General features: G+C 41.4%; 1 protein-coding gene across 1 annotated transcript in view; it reads left to right on the forward strand.

Moving 5' to 3' along the window:
* The window catches only part of LOC122790588 (collagen alpha-1(XXVII) chain-like), a 1,538,899-nt gene that overhangs the window by 911,486 nt on the left and 603,572 nt on the right, over positions 1–23,841 (forward strand). Inside the window, exon 24 of the mRNA XM_044058114.1 lies at positions 1,698–1,751. Within this exon, the coding sequence (XP_043914049.1) occupies positions 1,698–1,751 (54 nt within the window). The remainder of the gene's footprint in view (positions 1–1,697; positions 1,752–23,841) is intronic.

A 23,841-nucleotide genomic window follows, 5' to 3' on the forward strand; every position in this document is an offset into this window, starting at 1 on the left:
ATTTGCTTATAGCTGAAGGATTTTGTGTCTGTTCACTGTTCTCACTTTTTGGTACTGATCTGGATCACCTTTTTGGGGGAACCTGACATCTGGGGCAAGAAAAAATGAAGAAAATGGCGTTGGTTGCAATATATGTACCCCTGGCGCACTGACGTCAGGGATGAAGCGACAGCTACCGACGTCGGATCAAGACTTTGGAAATCCGGCCGACTGCGGGACCACCTGACGACAGGTTAACCCAAGTGTGATGACTGCAGCAGGGTGAACACTCGAACATCTACATTTATGGTAGGTACAAAACTGTACTTTTACTTTCATCAGCAAACTTGGTTAACCATAGTCACTTGCTATCAGCTTTCCTGCCAAAGGCGTTTATACCCAAGAGAAAGCAGCCCAGGAGAGAGCTCTGTGGGATGCCACCAGTAGTGTTTGTCTATCTAGATTAAACACACCCAACCTTAATAGTGTGAGTTCTCTCAGATAACTAATTACCTATCCAGAAAATTATGTATGAGTTAATATTCAGCTGGGAAATATGTCAATAGTCCCAGCATGGGGGATAATGCTGAAGGTCTTGGCAAGACAAAGGTAGACAACATGGATTGTATGCCCTTTCAAAGAGCTCATCCAAGATGAGCATGCATGATCTGCATATTAAAAGCAAACTGCTATGTATCTAGGTATATATGGTCACCTATATTGTTGTTTATTCATTCAGCTATAGTATGTTCTATAGTCTTGCACATAATAGTTGTCAGGCTAATAGGCCTGTGATTCCCAAGGCCAGTACAGGGGCCACCTTTATGCAAGGGATACATAACAGCTGCTCTCCATACCTTGGGGGTGTAACAAGCAGACAGACTCGGGCTGAGGATAAAACTGCTCAGGATATTTTTGTATGATTTGTGCCCACAGTGCCTAACCGCTATCAAGCCTCCCCTTCTTCAGGCTTTACACTGCCTGAGGGGGTTTGTCATTCAGTCAGCCATGAGGGAAATTTGTGTTTTTATTGAGAGCATTTTTTTCTTTTCTTGGCCTAAGTCCACCCTTGGTAGTGTTGTTAGTATTTGCATCACTGCAAGGAACACCTATGCACATCTGTCTCTGTGCTCCTCAACATGTGGTAACAAGGGCTGCCATCATCAGCTGCGATGACTACACCCAGAACTTTTCCACAGTGGACCCCCACTTTATGATGGACCTCCACTTATCAGCCAAGGCCCTCTTCTTGAAGCAGTATCATGAGCAGAACAGAACCCCCCCCCAAGGATGGGCACTCCCATCCTTCCTACCTACAATAGAAAATGTACCTGAGTCACTAGTCAAACTCGGGTCACCTGGTCTGTAGTCAGTTCTTTACCTTTTAAGTCATTATTGCAAGCAGTTTGGTAATTTCATTTAATTGTAGTTGGTCAGATTTTAAATGTGCACTAAGAATTGTTTTTGTGTCTTAGTTCATTGTAGCTGTGTTTTTGATGCGGTTTCTTGACTGACCCATTTCAAAATGGGTGGTGTACTAAAGGCTGACTACCCATAGGTGCAGATAGTTATAGATTGCTATTGATTCTTAACTGCATAGATATGAAAGATTACATTCTATAAGTTGGCTGATACTTGCAGCATAGAATACACATTGAAACAGAGTGTGGATAAAACAGCTAAACCAGTTTTCTGGTGTTTTCTCTTTTGCTTTATAGGGTGACCCTGGACCATCAGGACAGCCAGGACCAAAAGGATCCAAAGGTGCTGAGGTAATCAATGAGTAAACTTTATTTGTAATGTATTATGTCGTACAACACTTTTACACTTTGCTTGTATAGGTCTAATTTTAGGTTTGATTTCTGCTGCCCTCATACAAGCTGCATTGCTTGTATGGAAACAGTAAAGCTCCATGACAAAGTATTGTCATTTTGCTGTTTTTGTGATTTTTAAAGGAAACCTCCATCCCAGACTGAGCAAATACATTAATGTCCATCATTCCCAGTGCTGCAGTAGGCTTTAAGCTGTATGGGTTGTGTGTGTCCAGACCAAGATTCAGCAGACAGCCATTTTACAAAAGCTCTGGCTCCTTCCCACACTTCCACTCTGACTGCTAATTGAATAGCCCTGAAGAGGGAAAATCAGCAGTCAGAGTGGAAAATTTTCAGTAATTTTTTGATGCCTCGTGAAGATGCAGCTCAGAAGCTTCACAAGAGCAGTAGCTGGCATTTAGCTCTTTTCTGGTAGATAAGGCTCCTTTGGAGAATCCTTCCACAAAGAAAATGTAATTATTATATATATATTTACAAAAAAAAAAGTTTGTTTATTTTATTTTGGAAATTAGATATGGTATCTTTAAGAAAGAGAGTATTTCTTTATTACCATTTTTTTTCCTGTCTGGGACCATTATTTCTAGCTTCAGCTATTGTAAGGGCTTATTTTATGGGAAAATGTACTGATCTGATGTCAATTTTCATTAATTCCTCAACAAATGGGTTCGGATCTGACTTGGTCACTTTTTACAGCTTGTGGCTACTGGAAACTCTTGAGCTCCTCCCTTCGCATATGGACATGGTCACTATTAGCTCTGAAGCTTTAGTGTTGTTCATTGGAGTGAAGTAAAATATTTAAATTTCCTACCTTCTCTAGATATTATATTCCTCCCTTATCCTTCCTACACTTATTAGTGTAATTTAGCTTACCATTGTTGGTAATCTTTTATTTCTTTCTTTTGCTCATACTGTTGTGGTAACGTCTGTACTTACCATTGTTGGTAATCTTTCACTTTCCTTCTTTCATCCCCTTAAAAAAAGTTTTTCTCTTTCTAGTTTTAGGACTGTATTTGTTTCTTCAGTATGGCTGAAAAACCTTTGAGTTTTATAAAATGTAAAGATTGTAGCATAAAATCCCTCTTTCAGACACACACAATTCCTGTGTGTACTGCTTAGGCCCTGCTCATTTAAGAGTCTTGCAACATTTCCAAGGCCTTTAATCCACAGGCCTTAGTGGACTAGAAAAGTAAACTAATTTTGAAAGGTTTATTACCGACTTCCTTTTCAAAGTCTTTATTTGCAGCTCAAACCTCCAAGAGATTAGAGAAGAAAGAGTCCAGAAAGCATCTGTCGGACCCTTCCGGATCCTCCACTCTTAGATCTGATCCTTCTCTTGAACCTTCTCTCAAGATGTCTAAATGATCAGATCTGAGTTTGTTGGATCCAAAGACTAAACCATTGGATTCAACACCTTCTGATAACTGACCACTTCATCAGATCTGACACTTTGAACCGAAGAAACTCTCTAGGACCTGATATGTGTCATCTCTAGACCCTGTTCCTTCCTGTCTTCCATCGCCTTTGATTGGTCTCATCTAACTCACCCACCATGGATTCTGGACCCAATTCCATACATCCTGTCTCACCTGAGAGGCATGACTCACCTGGACATTTCAGACTTAAGTTGGTTGCGTGGTTTCTCCACTTGCATTAGTAGCCAGACAACCGAGGCTCTCCTCTCCTGTGCATTGCATTAATTTTTCTACCCATAAAACTTTCACTAGAAATGTTTACAGAAGCAAATGGAAAAGATTTGTTTTTTGGGCCCAACAAAGAGACATTGATCCTTTTTCAGCACTAGTATCTAAACTTTTTGAGCTTTTGGCTGCAATTTTTAATGAAGGGAAAAACTCCTCGACTGTTAAAGTTCAGTTAGCTGCCATTTCTAATTTCCACATAGGTGTGAATAATTCCTCCATAGCTTCTTCAAAACTTTGTGAGGCCTTTATAAGAGGAATCTTTCTTCTTAGACCCCTTTTAAAAATCCAACTCCACCATGGGATTTTAACTTAGCACTACAAGCTGTAACTCAATCTCCATTTGAACTACCAGTAAAGTGTGAGCTAAAAGTTTTATCCCTCGAAAAGTATCTTTTTAGTAGCTATAACCTCTACTAGAAGAGTCTCAGAGCTTCAAGCCCATTTCTTCTAAGACTCGTTTAATTTTCCATAAAGATAGGGTAGCTTTACGAACCAACCCATCCTTATCTCCTAACATAGTGTCAGAATCCAACATTAATCAAGCTATTAATCTTCCAGTTTTCTTTCCAAATTTCACCAACAAAGAAGAATACATATTACGTTTGTTGGATGTTTACAGAAAGTTATGTTTCTATTTGCATAAAACAAAAAATTGAGAAAGAACAGATCAATTATTTGTTTCTTTTGCGGAATCTAAATTGGGCAAACCAGTTACCAAAGTAACAATAGTCAAATGGTTAAAAGATTGCATTTCCTTCATCTACAACAAATTAGCTTTGTCTTTGTTGAAACCTTTAAGAGCCCATTCAGCCAGGTCCTTGGCAACTTCATCAGTATTTTTTATCCAGATCTTTCATGGATGATATCTCTGTGGCTGCAACTTGGGCTAATCCTCATATCTTTATTACTCATTACACATTGGATCTGGTCTTCCTTGAAGCCTTTGGGTCTGGCCCATCTACCTCCTGGTTGACTCTGCCTGCCAATGAGCTCATTGATTTATCCCTAGGCAGGCATGGATGGAATCCTTCTCTATTGAGCCGATTCCCAAGAGACCAGACAGGATCCTGGCACCACTGAAAGGAAGAGAATTTTGGAGCAAAAGAGTACCAGTAGATGCCATGGCCATTGCAGCAGCCACAAAGTAGAAACTTGCAGAACAGAGTTCATCTGTCAGGTCTATATTATATTTTTGAAAGTTTCAAACATCGAACACCATATGATCAACACCATATGAGCGATGTTTGAAATTTCGAAAATATAATAAAAAAATAAAAATAAAAAAACTATACTTACCTAAACGCTATCGGCAGGGGGGCAAGCCCCCCTGCACCCTCCATGTGGGGGGCTGCACCCCCCCACACACCCCTGCTACTTAAATATTCCTACTCCGAGTTCGCACTGCATTGAAGTAAAGGGAAAATATTCCCTACGGCGATTTCCGTGTTACGAGCGTGATGTTTCAACCAATCGGATTCGCTCAATAAGCGTTCGTCGTTTACAATTTTTGATCACGCGATAGGAACCCCATCTGTCCATACCCCTAACATGGAGTCCAAGGCGTTGGACAGATTTTGGAAGCATGTATGTGCTTCTGTGATCTTTGCGCTCATGTTGCTGAATTGTTTGGCATAAATCACCAGACATCAGAGGGACTGATTAAAGATCTATCCAAATCTCCACACCGGACCATCACTTCTGAGGTAGAGACCTCTACTGTCTCACACTTGGCTACTCTACAATCCATTTGAATTCATCCATGAGGCTCATTTCACATGCAGCTGAAGGTACCTAAAGGGGTGGCAAGTTCAGACATTTCCATTAGGAGACATGCTTGGATTCACCTGTGTGATTTCGCCGAATCCTTCAAGTCCCTCTTTATCAATGCTCCCTTTGACTGAAGTTCTTTGTTTGGCGCCAGAGCTAAAGACACACTAATCAAGTGTGAGCAGGATGGTAAGACCCTGTCTGCAGTGGGAGTTCATTTTTTAACTCCAAAAAAAGAACCTTCTCTAGGAATCAGCAAGGTGGTCAAAAATGTGGTTCGGAAAATCCCAGGGTCCTTTCTATGATACACGTGGAAATAGTTCTCTCGGGGCAGAGGATGGAACTCTTAAGGGGAGATGCCACCCATGCGGCAGAGGAGGCCTTGTAGAATCAAGGATCTAGTGACACTTTCTCTGGCAGATCCTACCAGCATTCCTGAAAGGAGGCCTGATTTTCCACCTGTGGAGGCAGTTGGGGGTCATCTATGCCTGCACCAGAGAGCCTGGCTAGACATTACAGAAGATACATGGGTGCAGAGGATTATTTCCAGAGGTTATATAATACCCCCCTTAACGGTAAACAAAATTCCCAATGTTTCAGATGTTGCAGTCAGAGGAAATTAGCAGCAATAGAAATAAGAAATATCCTAGGAAAAAAAGAGTCACCCAAGAGGTCCCCCAGACCAGAGAAAGTCCGGAACTTACTCAAGATTCTTTTTCATACCAAAGAAACAAGAGACTGGAGACTAATTTTGGATCTCAGCAATTGGAACAAATTAGTTTTGTACACAAAGTTCCTGATGATCACATTTCAGTCTAGTTTGCCTTTCCTGCACAAGGATGACTGGATCTGCTCAATAAATCTGCAGGATGTGTACTGTCACATAAAAATGAACAGACTATCCAGAAGACACCTATGCTTCTGGCTGGGAGCCAGTCTTTACCAACTCAGAGGTCTGCCTTTGGACTCACCTCAGCCCCCAGGGTGTTTATCAAATGCTTGGCAGTAATAACAGCTCAATTGAGACTGCAGGTATTTTGGGTGTTTTTGTATTTGGATGACTGGCTCATAACCACTCTGACCAGGCATCTCCTGATAAAAGCATGAGGTTATGTACTCCAGCTTTGCTGTCATGTAGGAATTACCATCAATCATGACAAATCTCAGCTAAAACCACCTCAAGTATTAGAGTACATAGGGGCCGTGTTCAATACGGTATCAGTGACAGCCTCCGTTCCCTTACCAAGGGTACAAACAATTCGATTTCAAGTCAAAAAGATAATTCAGAATTCTTCTCAATCAGCTCAATTGATTCTCTAAGCCTTAGGATCAATGTGCACTACGATAGTTCTAGCTCCATTAGCAAAATACCATATGAGAGTTCTTCAGTGGACACTAACAATTCAGTGGTGTGTTCTCCACCAACCTATGTCCAGCCAGTAAACAGACTAAAAAGTGCAGGAAAATAGAGTAAAATCCACACATTATTGCGCTAATACCATGTGGATTTTACTATGTTTTCCTGCACTTTTTAATCTGGTTATTGGTTCTGTGTCCAGCCAGATCAGAATAACTCAGGCATGCAGAAAGTAACTCTTGTGGTGGATTTGCTCAGATTAGATATTATAAGGCTGTCCCTTCATTCTTCCTCAGCCCAAAGCCATAGTGACCATGGACACTTCCCAAATTGGATGGGGGCATTTCTTGCGAAAGACAGTCCAATGGACCTGGTCCCCCGAAGAGGCCAATATGCATATCAGTGTCCTGGAAATGAGAGCAGTATTCCTAGTGTTGTAGGTCTTTCAAGACTCTCTCCTTCTGGGACTATTGCAATTAAGACAGACAATATGCCAGTGTTGTGATACATTAACAAATAAGGAGGAAACAAATGTTATCCCTTGTGTTGGGAAGCTCTGAATGTGTGGCAGTGAGTGTTCTTATCCAGTTGGTTTTTGATAGAAACACACATTCCAGGGAAAAACAGGGAGATAGCAGACAAGTCGAGTAGGTCCATTTTATTGCCTCACGAGTGGTATCTCAACACGAAAGTTGTGGTAAAGATGTTCCACCAATGAAGGCAACTTTGCTGCATCCTCTTTGCATCCCTCTCAATAACAAGTACAGCAGGTTCTTTGCCTGGATCCCCTCACTGAGGGAATCACAGAGAGATGCTGTCCTCTGTGATTGCCTCCCCATCTCCTTTATGCTTACCCCCCAACTGCTCTAATTCCCAAGTTTCTCCAGAAAGCATCTCGATTGAAGAGCACGGTCATCCTTATTGCACCTTTTTGGCCTCATCAGATTTGGCTGCTCTTTGATTGGCCTCATCTAACTCACCCACCATGGATTCTGGACCCAATTCCATACATCCTGTCTCACCTGAGAGGCATGACTCACCTGGACATTTCAGACTTAAGTTGATTGCATGGTTTCTCCACTTCCATTAGTAGCCAGACAACCGAGGCTCTCCTCTCCTGTACGTTGCATTCATTTTTCTACCCATTAAACTTCCACTAGAAATTTTTACAGAAGCAAATGGAAAAGATTTGTTTTTTGGGCCCAACAAAGAGACATTGATCCTTTTTCAGCACTAGTATCTAAACTTTTTGAGCTTTTGGCTGCAATTTTTAATGAAGGGAAAAACTACTCGACTGTTAAAGTTCAGTTAGCTGCCATTTCTAATTTCCACATAGGTGTGAATAATTCCTCCATAGCTTCTTCAAAACTTTGTGAGGCCTTTATAAGAGGAACCTTTCTTCTTAGACCCCTTTTAAAAATCCAACTCCACCATAGGATTTTAACTTAGCACTACAAGCTGTAACTCAATCTCCATTTGAACTACCAGTAAAGTGTGAGCTAAAATTTTTATCCTGGAAAAGTATCTTTTTAATAGCTATAACCTCTACTAGAAGAGTCTCAGAGCTTCAAGCCCATTTCTTCTAAGACTCATTTAATTTTCCATAAAGATAGGGTAGCTTTACGAACCAACCCATCCTTATCTCCTAACATAGTGTCAGAATCCAACATTAATCAAGCTATTAATCTTCCAGTTTTCTTTCCAAAATTCACTAACAAAGAAGAATACATATTACGTTTGTAGGATGTTTACAGAAAGTTATGTTTCTATTTGCATAAAACAAAAAATTGAGAAAGAACAGATCAATTATTTGTTTCTTTTGTGGAATCTAAATTGGGCAAACCAGTTACCAAAGTAACAATAGTCAAATGGTTAAAAGATTGCATTTCCTTCATCTACAACAAATTAGCTTTATCTTTGTTGAAACCTTTAAGAGCCCATTCAACCAGGTCCTTGGCAACTTCATCAGTATTTTTTATCCAGATCTTTCATGGATGATATCTCTGTGGCTGCAACTTGGGCTAATCCTTGTATCTTTATTACTCATTACATATTGGATCTGGTCTCGAGGGCAAGAGCAACCTACGGCTCAACAGTGCTCAGAAAAATCCTTCCTTAGAGTCTTCCCGGGATTCAGCTAGCTGCAGACTCTGTCCAACTTGTTGATGAATTAAATAAAATTGACAACATCAGATAAAGAAGATATGTACTCACTATAATTTGCAATCTGTGTTGTCCATTTTCATTCTTCCTCAACACCCCTCCCTCCACCCCCCTAACAATTGATTTGTGACTTTTAAAAGAACGAGAAGATGCTAAGGTACCAATGTTCCTGCTCCAGGTATTGGTTTCTCATTTTGTAATTGTTTCTAATTTTCTATGAAGTTAAAAGACCAACAAAAAGATCTCAGGTATGCTAGAGGACTATAGCATTATGGGTAACGGAAGAACTCCAGAGTTGTCAGTAGCCACGAGCTGTAAAAATTGTCCGAGTCAGATCTGAGGGCCCGATCCAAATCTACTTGTTGAGGAAAAATGAAAATGGACAACACAGATGGCATGTTATGGTGAGTAAATAACTTTTTTTTTGTAAACTAGGTATACTTTTTACAAAATTTTGATGTGAGGCACTGTTTTATTTTGGCAGGGAAGTATTTATGAACAAATTTATTGTGCTGCTTGTGCTTTGCTGTGCTTTTGGGGACATTGTGCTGCATGTGTAAACTGTTTGACAACTTACCTTCTCACCGATTAATTCCAACAATTTTAATCACAATAGAAGCATTCATCTCAGCCACAACATGGATGCTTAACTGTTCCTGGTCTGTTTTCTGGAGTTCCTGTTAAGAAAAAAACAACTTATCAGAGAGCTCTTGCTGACTCTTTGGGCTCATTCTTCATTTCAGTAAGTGTTAGATGACTCTGTAGTGGCCAGCAGTTGTTCCTCAGACCACTCACTTACCTCTTCAGCTTTCTCTGGAGTAATCCTTTCAGCCACCATGAGACAAGGTCAGCCATGAACTCTTTGGCTGTTCCACTGTCCAATACAGGCATGGGAGAACCCTCTTTTCTAGAGCATATAGATATTCTGGGGGATACTGCTGGATGTGTCAGAGGGAAGAGTTCTCTTGAGGGGAGGGATTTTCCTTTTCCTAGTCAGTCTTTGCAGATACCTGTAAAGAAAAAAGAAAACATTAAACATTGTTCTCCAGCACAAAGAGTATCTACAAGAAAAGAGGATTTTCTTCCCTTAGCAGAGAAGTTGTTAAAAAACTGTGGTGGTGGTGCTGCGGTAGCATTGTTGCCTCACAGCAAGACGTTGTCCCGTTCAATTCTCAGCTAGAGCGTCTTCTTTGAGAAGACATGCATGAATGGGTGTACCTTCGTTGAAGGCTGTGTGTCAGGGCTGGCAACTCGGCACGTAAAAATCCACTGCCAATCATTAGCGGACCGGAGTTTCGCTGTGACGACCCCTAACCGGGAAAAAGCTGAAAGACGCAACAGCAGAGAAGTTGTTAAACATTCATTGCTGGTACACTGTATACAGTACCTATTAATCAGGTCAGAATATTCCTGAGGAAGACTTGTCAGATGATTCTGACATAGACAGAGATGGCTTCATTTCCTGCAGATTCTATAGCCCAAAATTGAGTGGGCAATGAATCTTCATTAGGATGGATCATATCCTCTTATGGGGGAATTTTCTGTTTCTCAGTTTATTGTCAGGATGAAGGGGCTCTTCTAGGGGGAACAAATGGATATTCCCCTCCTGAACTGCGGCAATATTATGATATATTTTCTCATTCTATGTTTCTTCCTCTTCTAGTGCCAGTCTTGGATGAGGTAGATAGCGCTGTCTGTAACAACCCTTATTCACAAACGTCTGTCCCCATTTAAGCAAACAGATGTTACAAAGTTTCTCAAGTAGATTTTTTCCCTCTTAGTCTGACCCTGCACCTAACTTGACACCTACATCAGCAGTAACTGGCTTCAGTGATCATCTATCTCTTTCCTTATAGACAACAGGGGAAGATTTTGGATAGGGTTGGTAATAAAATGTTTTCTTTTTCCATTTCAGCATATAGAATTCTAACCATCTGAGTCATAAATAGAAGTTTATGTGTTTTTGTATGTTCAGTTTAAGAAATCCATCTAGCACTCTTCCCCATGAAGGTAGTATCTATCACATTTTCATTATTTCCAACATGTCTCAAGTATCTAAACATGCTTACAGAAATGTGTGTGATTATGCAGATACCGAGTCTTGGACCTCTGCTTCTGCTACTGTTTTGAGGAGATATGCCTGGGTACATAACCAAAATTTTTTCTGAGGAGATAAAGTCTGAGTCTGAAATTTTCATTTCCGCTTTAGACATGGAGTTTTTATTTGGCCCTCTGCTACTCAGGTCCTAAAACAGTTTGAATAGAAAGAAAAATCAGTTTACAGAGTTTCTAAGATTTTTCAGGGACCCCCCCCCCTTACAAGTCTCTCAGATCTTCTTTCCTGCCTGGGAAACAGAACAAGCAATCTCTGCCTACTCAGGCCAAACAGGGAAACAGAAAGAGATGGCAGGAGGGGAACAATAAGAAACAAGGATCCTTTTCAAAATCTCCAACTTCAGAATGACTGTGTCAACATTCTTCCTCCCTTTACCTCCCCTATTGCTCCTGTTTCGCAAAACCTGTCCCAACAACTGGCTCTGCATATTCCCCTTTGTCAACAGATTGTGAAAGTCTCATGAGTGATAAAGGTGGTTCAACATTCTTCCTCCCTTTACCTCCCCTATTGCTCCTGTTTCGCAAAACCTGTCCCAACAACTGGCTCTGCATATTCCCCTTTGTCAACAGATTGTGAAAGTCTCATGAGTGATAAAGGTGGTTCAGGAAGGATTCATTTGGCACTGACTACAAAATCCTTCTTTCAGGGGAATTCTTCACCACTTTCCAAACCTAACAGAATTGTTTCCTCAGGTTCTTCTGCATTTACTCACCCTAAGAATCATAGAACCAGTTCATTCAAATCCAAGGGGCAAAGGCTATGCCAAATAGAGTGTTTTTGAGACCAGTTCTAGATCTTTCCTTCCAATATTTGCATGTGGAAGTTCTATAATTCCTAGATGTTGACCCTTCAGGGTCTTGTTACCTCTCATTCCCCTGGGAAAACTTATGATAACATTGGACCTAAAAGTTGCATACAATCACACTCACATAGTCATAGTCTACATGATTTTTGTCAGATTTTCTATTTCTGGGTCATACTTTCAGTACTCTGCATTACCCCTTGGATTATGTTCCAAGGATGTTTACAAATTGCCAAGTTCCAGTCATATCTCTTTGCAGATTGAATGGCACTCGATTATTTCCCATATTTAGATGTCTTGCTTATCTTTGCAGAATTTTCTTCCAAGTATCAACTTGTGATCCAATGTTGTCTATTTTTGTCTGATTCCACAGATGAATTGACTCATCACCAGTTCTGAAGCTTTTCTTATCCAGGACTCTGACCCCTCCCCTACTTATAATTACCTGCACTCCACTTTACAGTACCGCTAATCTCGTTTGCCACCTGAAGTCTTCAGACACATTTTATTAGGACTGTTCAACCAGTGAAGTAAGCCTTGCATTTTAACTCCTTTTACTCCTTTCCCTACTGAGAGCTTTATCTCTCCAGTTTTAGCTTTTAGATTTGGTATTATAAGTGTGTGCATTTTATGGATTAGTTTTTCAAGACTTAAGCAGTTAGGATAGTTAGGATAGTAGTCCTAGCAGTTGTTTGTATAGTTATTACATTTTGGAGCGTTCTTCATAATTGTAGATTTAGTACATAGCTTAGAGTGTGTTTTTGTAGTAAGTATTGATAGCGATAACTTCTAGTGTGATTGATATTTTTCCATTGTGCCTTTATTATGGTTAGTCATAATTGTTAAGCTTGAGATGTTGGATAGCCAGAGATTCAAGAAGTTCCCTTGACTGTGGACATAAACTCCCTCCTCAGGCTCCCCATACATTGTGTGTGTACCTTTGAGGACTGCTCATCTCGATACCTAGTGCCAAGCTTGTGCCTCCTTTAGTTCCTGGGCACTCCAAACTAGGAGAGAGAAGCTCATAGTTAAGGATCTCCTCCCTCCACAGACAGGGTCTTCTGTTTTTACTGCTTCTACCTCCTCCACTCCTACTTCTCTAGCTAGTAAACAAGATAAGGGGAAACCCAAAGACAAGCCAAAAGAAAAAGAGAAATTAAAAGAAAAGGAAAAAGATAAGACTGAGTCAAACAAAGTGGATTCTGAAACATCAAGAAGGATTCCCCAAATCTGATGGTGATGATTGGGCCAGATCTGAAAAATCCTAGAAGGTCAGAACTGACAGCCTCTGAGGTCTGTCTTTCTCTTCCTCGATCCCGTTTTACTCTCTGGATCTGGTAAGTCAGCGGTTACATTCCCCTATACTTCAGGAGTGGAGGTAAGCAAGAGCACCTCCATGGCTTCTTCTTCCTGGCCATCCAGAAAACTAATCCAACAAGACATAGACAAAATGATGCAGAAGTTCCTTAGACTGCAAATCTAGCTTGGGGTTCTGTTGGTGCTGTCCACTGGGAATGTCTTGGCCTATCTGTCTCTCCTTGAACCTGACTTCCTTGGATCTGACCTGCCCCAGGGTGCTTTTGTTGGATCTGACAGTCCAGGCTTTTTTGACTCTGATAGCATCCCTTTCTCTTTCTATTCTGATACATTCAGACCCAGAAGAGAGTCAGAGCCAAAGCATCGGTGCTGGAATTCTAGAGGATGGGTAGCACCAAAGTTGTCAGAACCATCCTTCTCTCCCTATAGGGACCTTGACATTCAATAGCTTGGCTCTGAGTTCAGCTTTGGGGTTGAGACCCATCAGCTCTGAAGTATTTCTTCTGTCTTCAGATAGGAGGGGGCCTACACAGCTGATGGTGGCTTTGGCCTTTGAGGCCTTTGAGAGGATCCTATCTATACCAAGGGAAAAGATGCTTCCATCCAGCTCAGTTCTCTTCAAACCCCGACAAGATTCTGCATCTACTTCCCATCACTCTGTCAGAGAGGGACAGTCTGTACCACAGGTGTCTGAGGCTGCATGTTACATTAGCTCCCAATCTGATTCAGAACCTCCTGATCTCCCATTGGAACAAGAAACAGACATGTAAGTGAAAGCACATAGACTCATCTCTAGAGTCTTTCACTGAACACATGGACTTGGATGAAAGTGAAGGCTCCCCTAGATCTCTTGGAAGATGTCACCTTTGGTGAGATTCTTGAATTGATGAAACAGAGAGGAGATTGTGCACCGAGAACCCTTCACCAGATGAGCCTGTGTTCCTGGAAGCCTTTGATTCCAGCTTAACATTGTCCTGGGTAGTACCACCTATTGACCCTCTCACTGACCTTATGGCTTAACAGGCATGAAAGAACACTGTAGTAGTGGAATCAATCACCAAACCAACAGGATATTGGAAGCTTCAGAAGAGAGGAAACATTGGAGCAAAGGTCCACTGGCAGATGCTATAGTGGTAGCAGCAGCTGTTAAAAAGGAACTATCAGAAGAAAGTTCCTCGGTCTGTCCCTAACAAGGAGTCTAGGGCTGTGGACAGTTTGGAAAATGGACTTATGCTTCAGCAACTTTTGAACTCAGAGTGCTGAATTGTTTGGCTCATGTTACTCGATTTCAGAGAAATTTAACTTAAGAGCTTTTCAAGTCTCTCTCTCTCAGGAAATCTGCCAGTGGATGTTCAGAAGACCATGGCCTCACAACTTTCTACCCTCCAGTGTACTTCCAACAAAAAGTGACTGCTTTTCAGTGCAGCTTATGGCATGGCTAGGGTGACAGGCACCAGCATTACCATGCATTTGGCATGCCTGGATACATATTTGTGATTTTGTGGAAGGATTTAAGAGGTCCTTCATCAATGCCTCCTTTGATGGTTCCACTCTATTTGGACTCATAGTAAAAGACACACTAACCAGGAGTCAGCAAAATGGTAAAACTCCACCCCACAGAGAGCATTCTGGGTATCAAAGTGCTGGAAAGAAAATGTGGTTCTGCAAGTCACAGCCTTGGGGGTAGACCTTGTCATGGCGGAGGAGGATGTGACTACAATGGACATTGCCCTTGAGACAGAGGCAGACTGTACAACCAGGGCTTTCACTGTCCCTTCACCAAGAAGCTCTTTCAGAGCTTCTGAAGGGTTGCCCAACTGCTGCATTCTGGAGGCAGTTCGGGGGAGTGCTTATCCATGCACCTGCAAGTCTGTCAAAATATAACAGATTCTTGGGTGCTAAACATAATTTCCAGAAGCTGTTCAGTTCCATTTTCCCTTCCTCCAATGAAAAGAAGAAGTTTCCTGATGCTCCAACAAGTCAATGTGAACTCGCAGCAGCAGAAGTTTCAAAGCTGTTAAGAAAAAAAGAGTCATCCAGCTCTTCATCAAAGACCAGTTGGAGGCTGGAGTCTATTCAAGGTTCTTTTTAGTAGCCAAGAAAACAGAGGACCTCAGACCCATTTTTGGTCTGAATCATCTAAATTAGTTTGTAAAACAAATTTCTGAATGGTCACAATTCAGTCCATTTTGCCTCTTCTTGAGGAAGGACAACTGGTTGTGCTCCATAAATCTCCAGGATGCATTCTATCCTGTAAAAATAGAGAAGCAATCAAGGAGATTCCTCCATTTTTCGCTGGGAGCCAATTAATATAAACTTGGGGAGCCGTGCCTTTCGGTCTCACCACAGCCCGGAGGGTGTTTACCAAGGTAATGGCAGTGGTGGCACCATATCTTCACCTTCCAGGAATCCAAGTTTTCCCATATCTGAATGATTGGATCCTAAATGCTACCTCCAGGGTTCTGCTTTTGAATCATTTGGACCTTCACCTCCATCTAATGCAAGATCTAGGGATCATAATCAACTTACCCAAAAGTCACCTTATGTCAATGTAGCAGATAGAATTTATCGGATGTCATCTGGATTCAATTCTACAGATTGCTAGACTTGCCCACCCCACACTGCTCTCCTTGCACCTCACAGTTATGCAAGTACTCTGCCACCCTTCTCCTCCAGCAAGGTTGATTCTTCTTTTAGGTCTATGGCTTCTACAGTCTTAATGGTTCCACTAGCCAGATTTTACATAAGAGTACTTCAATGGACTCTAGGTGTGCAGTGATCTCAAAATGTCCATCTGCTGCATATGGAAATTCTCATCACTGAAATCTGCAGACAAAACATCCCTGGTGGATAAAGGGCACCCATTTCAAATGGATCCACCTGTGGCTATGGTAACCACAGATATCTCCCTCCTAGGGTGGGGAAAGGACATTTTAAAAGGACAGTCCAAGGTACTTGGGCACATACAGAGATCAGTCTCCACATCAATATTTTAGAGATGAGGGCAGTCCTTATAGCATTGCAGGCATTCCAGAATTTCCTCCCTAAGGGTGTGATTCCCTACAGTGAGATAGCATATCCATAGTCTGGTACATCAACAAACAGGGAGGAACATGCTCCTATCCCCTTTGTCAAGAGGCCATTAGAGTTTGGCAATGGGTGATGTCATCTCATCACTTTTTGATAATAATGCATATACTGGGGGCATCCAATGTACTAGAAGGGTTCTACCAAAACAAAACCATCCCCCATTCCACAAACCACACACACAACATACACTGCTTGTCGATGTTCTTCCACTCGCCGCGATTGCCGGTCGGGTCTTCTTCGTTTTCGATCTTCTGGAGCTCCGAATCTTTGTCGGTCTTCGCGCTGCGAACCACTAGAAGACAAACTGAGCAGAACTTTATTAATGCCTCACGAGTGGTCCCTCAATCCAACAGTGGCAGCCATGATTTTACCTCAGTGGGGCCAACCTTGCTGCTGTCTCTTCACTTTGTACATAAATAACACGTCTAGCAGTTACTTTGCCCTGATCACTCCACAGGGGCAGTTATTGAGGGATGCTGTGTTCCACAGTTGGTCCCCAAGTCTCCTTTATGCCTTTCTACCATTGTCCTTAATGAACAAATTCATCCAGAAAGCAAGAATGTGCAAGGTGCAAGTGATCCACATTGCCCCCTTCTGGCCCCAACAAATGTGCTTTCCCATCTTGTGGACTCTACTAGTACATCCACCATAGATGTTGGATCAGTAGCTAAACCTATTAATACACACATTTGGATTGCCTCCTCCAGACCAGAGATCCATAAAATTAACTGCTTGGTTCCTCCAATTCTAACTTTAACCAGAGATGCCAGGCTCCCAACTTTGGTTATTCCAATAATATCTGCCTGTCAAAAAACAATCCACTAAGATCTACCATACAAATGGAAAAAAAAATTTCCATTTGGTCTATGTCAAAAAGTTTAGATCCCTTTTCTGCTCCCATTCCTTTTATAATTTTGGCTGAACTTTTCCACAGCAGTTCTAGTTATTCCATTATGAAAGTGCAAATGGCCACAATCTCAAATTTCTATATAGAGAAAAATACAATTTTATAGTATTTTTAAGGGTCTCTAAAACCTTTTTGAAAGGAATTTTTCTTCTATGGCTACCTATCAGAGATCCAGTATCTCTCTAGGATGTTACTGTCATGCTATTGGCATTAACTCCCGTTTGAGCCAGCAGCATCATTTGATTTGAAATTTCTCTCTTGGGAAACAATTTCTAGTGGGGGTTACATCAGCTAGATAGCTTCACGCCCTTTCCTGCAGACCTCCCTATCTGGTATTCCATAAAGACAGAGTTTCCTTGAGAACTAATGCATCATTCCTTCCTAAGTTGGCATCTCAGAATAATTTAGATAAGTCAGTAAACTTGCCAATCTTTTCCCCAAATTCTTGAACAAAGATGAATACATTCTACATTTGCTGGATGTTCAACACCAACTTAGGTTCTATGTTCATAGTAAAAAGTAATTCAGGAAGTCTGACCAACTGTTAACTTGTTTTCTTGAGACCTGAATTAGGCAAAGCAGTTAGTAAAGCTATTCCTTCTAAATGGTTATCAGATTGCATTTCTTTTGTCTACAATAAAAAGGGTGTGCTTGTCCCTATAGACTAAACCTAAAGCTCACTCCACAAGGGCAATGGCCACATCAACAGCCTTTTACTAGTAGACTTCGTATTGATAACATTTGTGCTGGTCAGCAGTTCTCACTTTTATGTCTCATTGCAAACTGGATGTACAGTCCAGATCACATTCTTTCTTTGGCTCCGCTATTCTCAAGAATATCTTTCCTTGAAGCCACCAAGGTAAAACAGCTTGAGAATATGTCCTTTGTCTTGAATCCGATGAACAACATTGGATACAGAAGTTATGTTATAGTCATGATTCCTCTCACCAGGTTACACATGAGAAAGATTCAGTGGTATCTAAAAACATATGCACCCAATACTTGCATTATCTGGATTTTCAGATATTAATCAGGCTTTGTGAAAAAGAAACTGAACTGGTGGGGACTACAAGTACAAACAAGGCTCTGCCTTTTTCTGCTCATGCTCCAAGTCAGTGTGCAACTACAGAGACCTCAGAATTTGCTTAGGGGACAGTTTCCAGCTGGGAAATGGTGCAAGGCCTGTGGAATTCTTCAAACAGAATAAAGCACATATATTTAAAGATATGTTGGCTGAGATCTACTCATTAAATTCTTTTCATTACGTATGGTCCCCAGGTCCTCTCCAGGTGATCACAGGCAACTTCAGAGTAATGTGGTACATCAACAAGCAAGGGAACACAAGGTCATACCCTCTATGCGAGCTAGCTGTGATTGCTTGGGGTAGACATCTTCAGCACTCGTTAACCCTCCAAGCATCTTAGATTATGTCAGAGCACAACACAGTGGCAGACAAGCTGAGAGGGACCAGGCAGACCCTCACAAATAGAAATTGAATGAGGTGTCTTCCAGGAATCAATCCAGTTGTGGGAACACTTCAAGTAAATTTGCTTGCCTCCTTTAAAAACAGATAAAAGAGAAGATTTTGCTTCAGGATTCCATGCAAACAGGTCTGGAAAGTGGATGCTTTTCCATTCCCTTGGATGGGAATGTAACTTTATGCATATCTACTATTTCCACTGACATACAGGGTAATTCTGAAGATTCAGAAGGGCTCTCCTAAAATAATTGTGGTTCTTAAGAAATTGACAAAGGGCAATTACCAAAAGCTTTTTCACACACTGGACCTGTTCACACAAGACAGGCAACGTTTAATACATCTCAGTTTCAAACATCAACTAGCTGCCTGAATGATTCAATTCTGACAACTTTTAGGTACATCTTTTCAGAGGATGTGCAGCAGGTACTAAACAAGGCAAGAAAAATTGCTACTAGAAAATGTTACACTGGCAAGTATAAGTGATTTTCTAGCTGGTGCCTAGCTGATAACCAGGGCTGTATCAGGAATTATGTACTGAAATATTTGTGTGCGTTACTAGCCTCTAGCCTTTTGTACTGTACTATCAAGGTACATTATGTTGCCATTTTAACATGTCTGCCCATGGGTCTTACACTTTCTCCAATGTTTTTAGTAAAAGAGTTTCTGAAAGGAGTGTTGCTTCTGAAACCACCACACTAACAGATTGCTCCATCCTGGGATTTTAACTTTATGCTCGAAAAGTTAACCACATCTCCATTTGAACCTGTACATCAAACATAAAGTTCCATTATATGGAAAACTGTTCTTCTCATTGCTCTGCTATCTCCAAGGATAGTATCTGAGTTGCAAGCTGTCATAGTGGGTGAATCTTATCTGGTCTTCCATAGGGGTACGGGAAAAAATCCAGTACTCATGCCCAAGGTTGTTTCACAGTTTACTTGGAGTCAGGCCACCAATCTCCTAGTGTTCTATCTTTACCCTCAGAACCAGGGTGAAAGGATTCTACATAGGCAGCTCAGGTACTATCTTGACAGAACCAAGTTCTTTAGAAAAGCAGATCAGATGGTTATTTCTTATGCTGGGACTAAGAAAGGACAACCTGTGTCAAAACAGACTATTTTCAGAGGATTGTCTGTGGCTATTGCCTTTTGTTATACCCAGCAGTTCCAAGCAGTATCATGGAGCACACTCTGAGGGTCTTGTGTTCTTTGATGACACATTGGAAAGGGATGGACTCTAGAAGCACTCTAGCGGCAGCTACTTGATCCTCTGTACATGCTTTTACAAGGCATTACAGACTGGATTATTTTTCTAGCTCCAGATCTGGCTTTGCTAGGACCATTTACCAGGGGCTTCCGAGTCCATATCCTTCCTCCTCCCAGGTTGGATAGGGTTTGGTAATCATCTCACATAGCTTAAAGGCTACTGCACCACTGGTAATGATAAACATAGTACAGTTGTTTAAGCTGCACTTACCAATAACAGTAGATGTTCAAATTCCTCACTGCTCCAGTAGCTGCACCAACCCTCCATCCCCTTATTATTGTGTATAACTTTTGTCGGGAAATAGTTTGGTAGTTAGTTCTTGTTGTACTCTTCAGGATGACTATGATACTTATTAACTTTTAGGCAGTAATGTCCAGAAGATTTCACTCTGATTGCTGATTTTCCCTTCTCAGACCTTTCCAATCAGCAGTCAGAGTGAATGTGTAGGAGAGAGCCAAAGCTTTGCGAAGCTGGCTGGTTATTGCATCCTAGGGAAGACACAACCTCTGTAGCCTAAATGCAGCTACAGCCATAAGGAATTCAAGAATCTGTTATGGATAAGTGCACCTTACACAACTGTACTTTTTCATCACATCATTATCATTTGTACAGTAGTAAAGCCCCAGAGTCATGTTGTTTAGTATTATTTTGTGATTTATTTTATCCAAAAAATGGCCTGGTGACTTTTTGTAAAAAATGGCTTGCTGTTGATTGCCATACTGGCATGATTTTGTACTTCAGTCTTTCTTTCTTTCACAAAGTTTTTTTTGTATGTTTCTACAATGTGACGCAACTTACAATACAGTAAATTAGATGATTTGTTCCTGCATTCACTTTCAGTGGCAGTGCTATCAGTTGCTGCTGTCTTAGACTTTATGTCCGGAGAGTATTGGTGTTTCTTTTCTCACTGAATTACTCTTATTTTTGTTAAATGTATGTTGCTAAAGTAGCCTTTCATAGTGCATTTCAGTCATATAGTTTGGACAAAAAGTGTTTTTTGGTAAGTAGACTGCATACAAATTTCTGCCCACAGTTCTTCCCCAAAATGTATACATTATTTTTTTTTCTGCTATTGTTTCAAGCATTTGCACAAAATCATTTAGTTGAACAAGCGCCTCTACACAGATTAGCAGTAAGCTCTATAGACTACATTGGTTTCTGTCCCTGCCTGTACCTTAGAAACCTCTCTATTATCTAAATGTTTCTAAACAGTCCAAAGTCAAATCCATGTAGATGTGACTGTGATAAGCTGATCGCTTACAATGTATCAATCGGCTGTGGGTTTTTTTGAGCGGCTCTTGCGAAGGGGGTGTGGTGCTGGAGCATAGCACTGCCAGTACCTTCCTAGCTAGCAACGTTTGGCCCCCAATTTGCAAGAAAACAACATTGGCCCCCAATATGAAAGAAAACAACATCTGGATGTAAAGCAGAAAAAAATGAGCCATAAGTCAGGACGTTCCTGTGAAAATATCTACAGTCAGGTGGTTTGCCGGGCATATTTTCATGTGTGTGTGTGTGTGTGTGTGTGTGTGTGTGTGTGTGTGTGTGTGTGTGTGTGTGTGTGTGTGTATGAGTGTGTTTTGCATTCTGATTGCATGTGGGTTCATGAATGCATGAGTGGAGGCAGAATGTCTGTGTGTGTGAATGCTGGAGAGACTGTTTATGCATGTGAGAGAATAGTGCGTGTGTGAAAGCAGAATGTCTGTTTGTGTGAATGCAGAAGAGACTGTGTAAGCATCTGTATGAGTCTGCGATGACTGAGTGTCTGAATGGAAAAGAGAATGTATGTGTGTGTGTGTGTGTGTGTGTGTGTGTGCGCGTGACAGAGTTAGCGATGTATGACAGAATGTACAGTGCGTGCGAGAAAGTAGTATGTATGTCTGTAAGAATGCAGGAAAGGCTGTGTATGCGTGAATGACAGAGTGAGCAATGCAGGAGAGAAGGAACAGTGCATGCGTGAAAGCAGTATTATGTCTGTGTGAATGCAGAAAAAGCTTGTATGCATGTGTATGAGAGAGAGTGAATAATGCAGGAGTGAAAGAGCAGCGCGTTTGAAAGCAGTATGTCTGTATGTGTGTGTGAATGCTGAACAGACTGTGTCTGTGAGTGTATGACAAAGAGAGTTACCTATACATGAGAAAAAAGAATAGTGCGCGTCTGAAACCCGAATGTCTGTGTGTGTCTGTGAGTGTATGAGAGATGGGGGGTGGGTGACATGCATCTGGCAATCTGTGTAGTGTGCCAGAAAATGGAACATTAACTTTTTTATTTTTTTTTTAATACTTTAAGCCTTTGACTAAAAATTCCAGTTCACATCTGCCACCGATACTTAGAGCAGCGGGTTATATATGTTAACTGTAATTAACAGACCAGAAATATGACACAAAAATCTGGCCCTTCTGTAAAAAGTCATAACATCCCTGTACATCTTCCTTCTCACACCCATTGTCAAGTACAATACCCTGTCTGTCATGTACCTTGCAAAGCACATACACGAGAGACCCCAGAGGTTCATGACAAGGAAGATCCAGGGACTCAAACACCTATCTTGTACAGGTAGGCTGACCGTCCTGTCCCTCTACTCAGTCTCATCCAGACTGCTCTTTGGTGACCTGTGTGTGGCATCCAGGGCTGTGTCAGTTGCAGCCTTGATAGAGTTGCTGCATATCCATGAGTTTAATTCCACTCGCTCAACCCGCACGCAAGGCCTCAACCTGGTATGCAACATTACTTGAGCTTGTTGGCTGGATATCTTTGTGTTCCAAAGACTCCCCATCTGTGGAATAGACTCCCTTCCATGTCAAGCAAAGTACCTCACTAACCATCTTTAAAATGAACAGGGAAAACTACATGGGAAACAGGAGATATACCTGTGGGATCCCAGCATAACCCTGAGATTGTTTTAAATTGACTTTTTACTTCAGGAATAATGTCCTTGAGACACTGCGTAAAAAGGCACTATGAGGGTAGCAAGAGCCTTGGCCAGTACTTCACTAATCATCTTTAGGATGAACCGGGACGACTGCATGGGAAACAGAAAATATACCTCTAGCATCCCATCTGTGTTCATGGTGGACACGAACACACTGCTGCTGACTATGTGAGAACAAGGGCAAAATTCGTATCTAGGCTTGTAAGGGCCTCCCAGCCAGTTGAATAGTATTGTCCGTTGAACCTATGAAATATCCTTCAGCTGCAGAATCAGTGTTGTTACAGATAGAGAAAAGGTGAGGCTACATAGGAGCATTGTATCAAAGGACATTACTAGGCTAGTGGCCATGAGGCCCTAAAAAGCCTAATGTTTTACCCTTATTTCCACAATAAGCACCACTTGCCCCTGTCCAGAATGGACAAAGGTGAAACCTCCCATGGTCAATTTAATGTTACCCTTCCAATCATCCAGATAGCGTTTGAAGAGGGCCAATAAGGTGTTCTGTTTGACATGAAGCGACAGTCCATTCCAATGTTGTGGTAAGCTCTGCGAGACAAATCTGCCCCTCCCTCCCTTAGGTACTATTAATGTCACCGACCAGGTTAAGTTCTTTATAGCAAGTAACCTGTGTACTATCCCAATGGTGAATATGCAGCAGTTACAGTAAAGCAGGGTCAAAGATTGCTTTATATGCAAGGCATCAATCATCTGAGCAGTCTGTATGAGACAGACTAAACTGACAATGAGTTCAGAGACTCCACAGTGGACACATGCTGAAAAGCTTGACTTTTCCTTTTGAGGAACCTTTGTAGTCTCATGAATTCATGCAGGTGCTTATTCTGGTACATACAAAAAGGGGCATTGTACTCAATTATTGACCTGATGAGGGAAGAGTACTTTGCAGATGTAACTTGTTTTTTATGGATGCAATGCCCTTACTTGTGAGATGAGCAATATAGAATGCCCTTCTTACCACGGTGGCCACAAGGTGATAAAAGGTAAGGTTGCTGTGCGTGCATACTTAGGGTGTTATTGTTGTGGTAGTTAGCATGAACATAATACAAAGAGAAATGGATAATACATTTTTTTTGCATTGAGTTTAAGAACATGACTTTGGCACCAGTCATTTGTTT

The sequence above is a fragment of the Protopterus annectens genome, chromosome 16.part0 (assembly GCF_019279795.1).
Source record: "Protopterus annectens isolate FY-2018-M chromosome 16.part0, PAN1.0, whole genome shotgun sequence".
In the NCBI taxonomy this organism is placed as follows: domain Eukaryota; kingdom Metazoa; phylum Chordata; order Ceratodontiformes; family Protopteridae; genus Protopterus; species Protopterus annectens.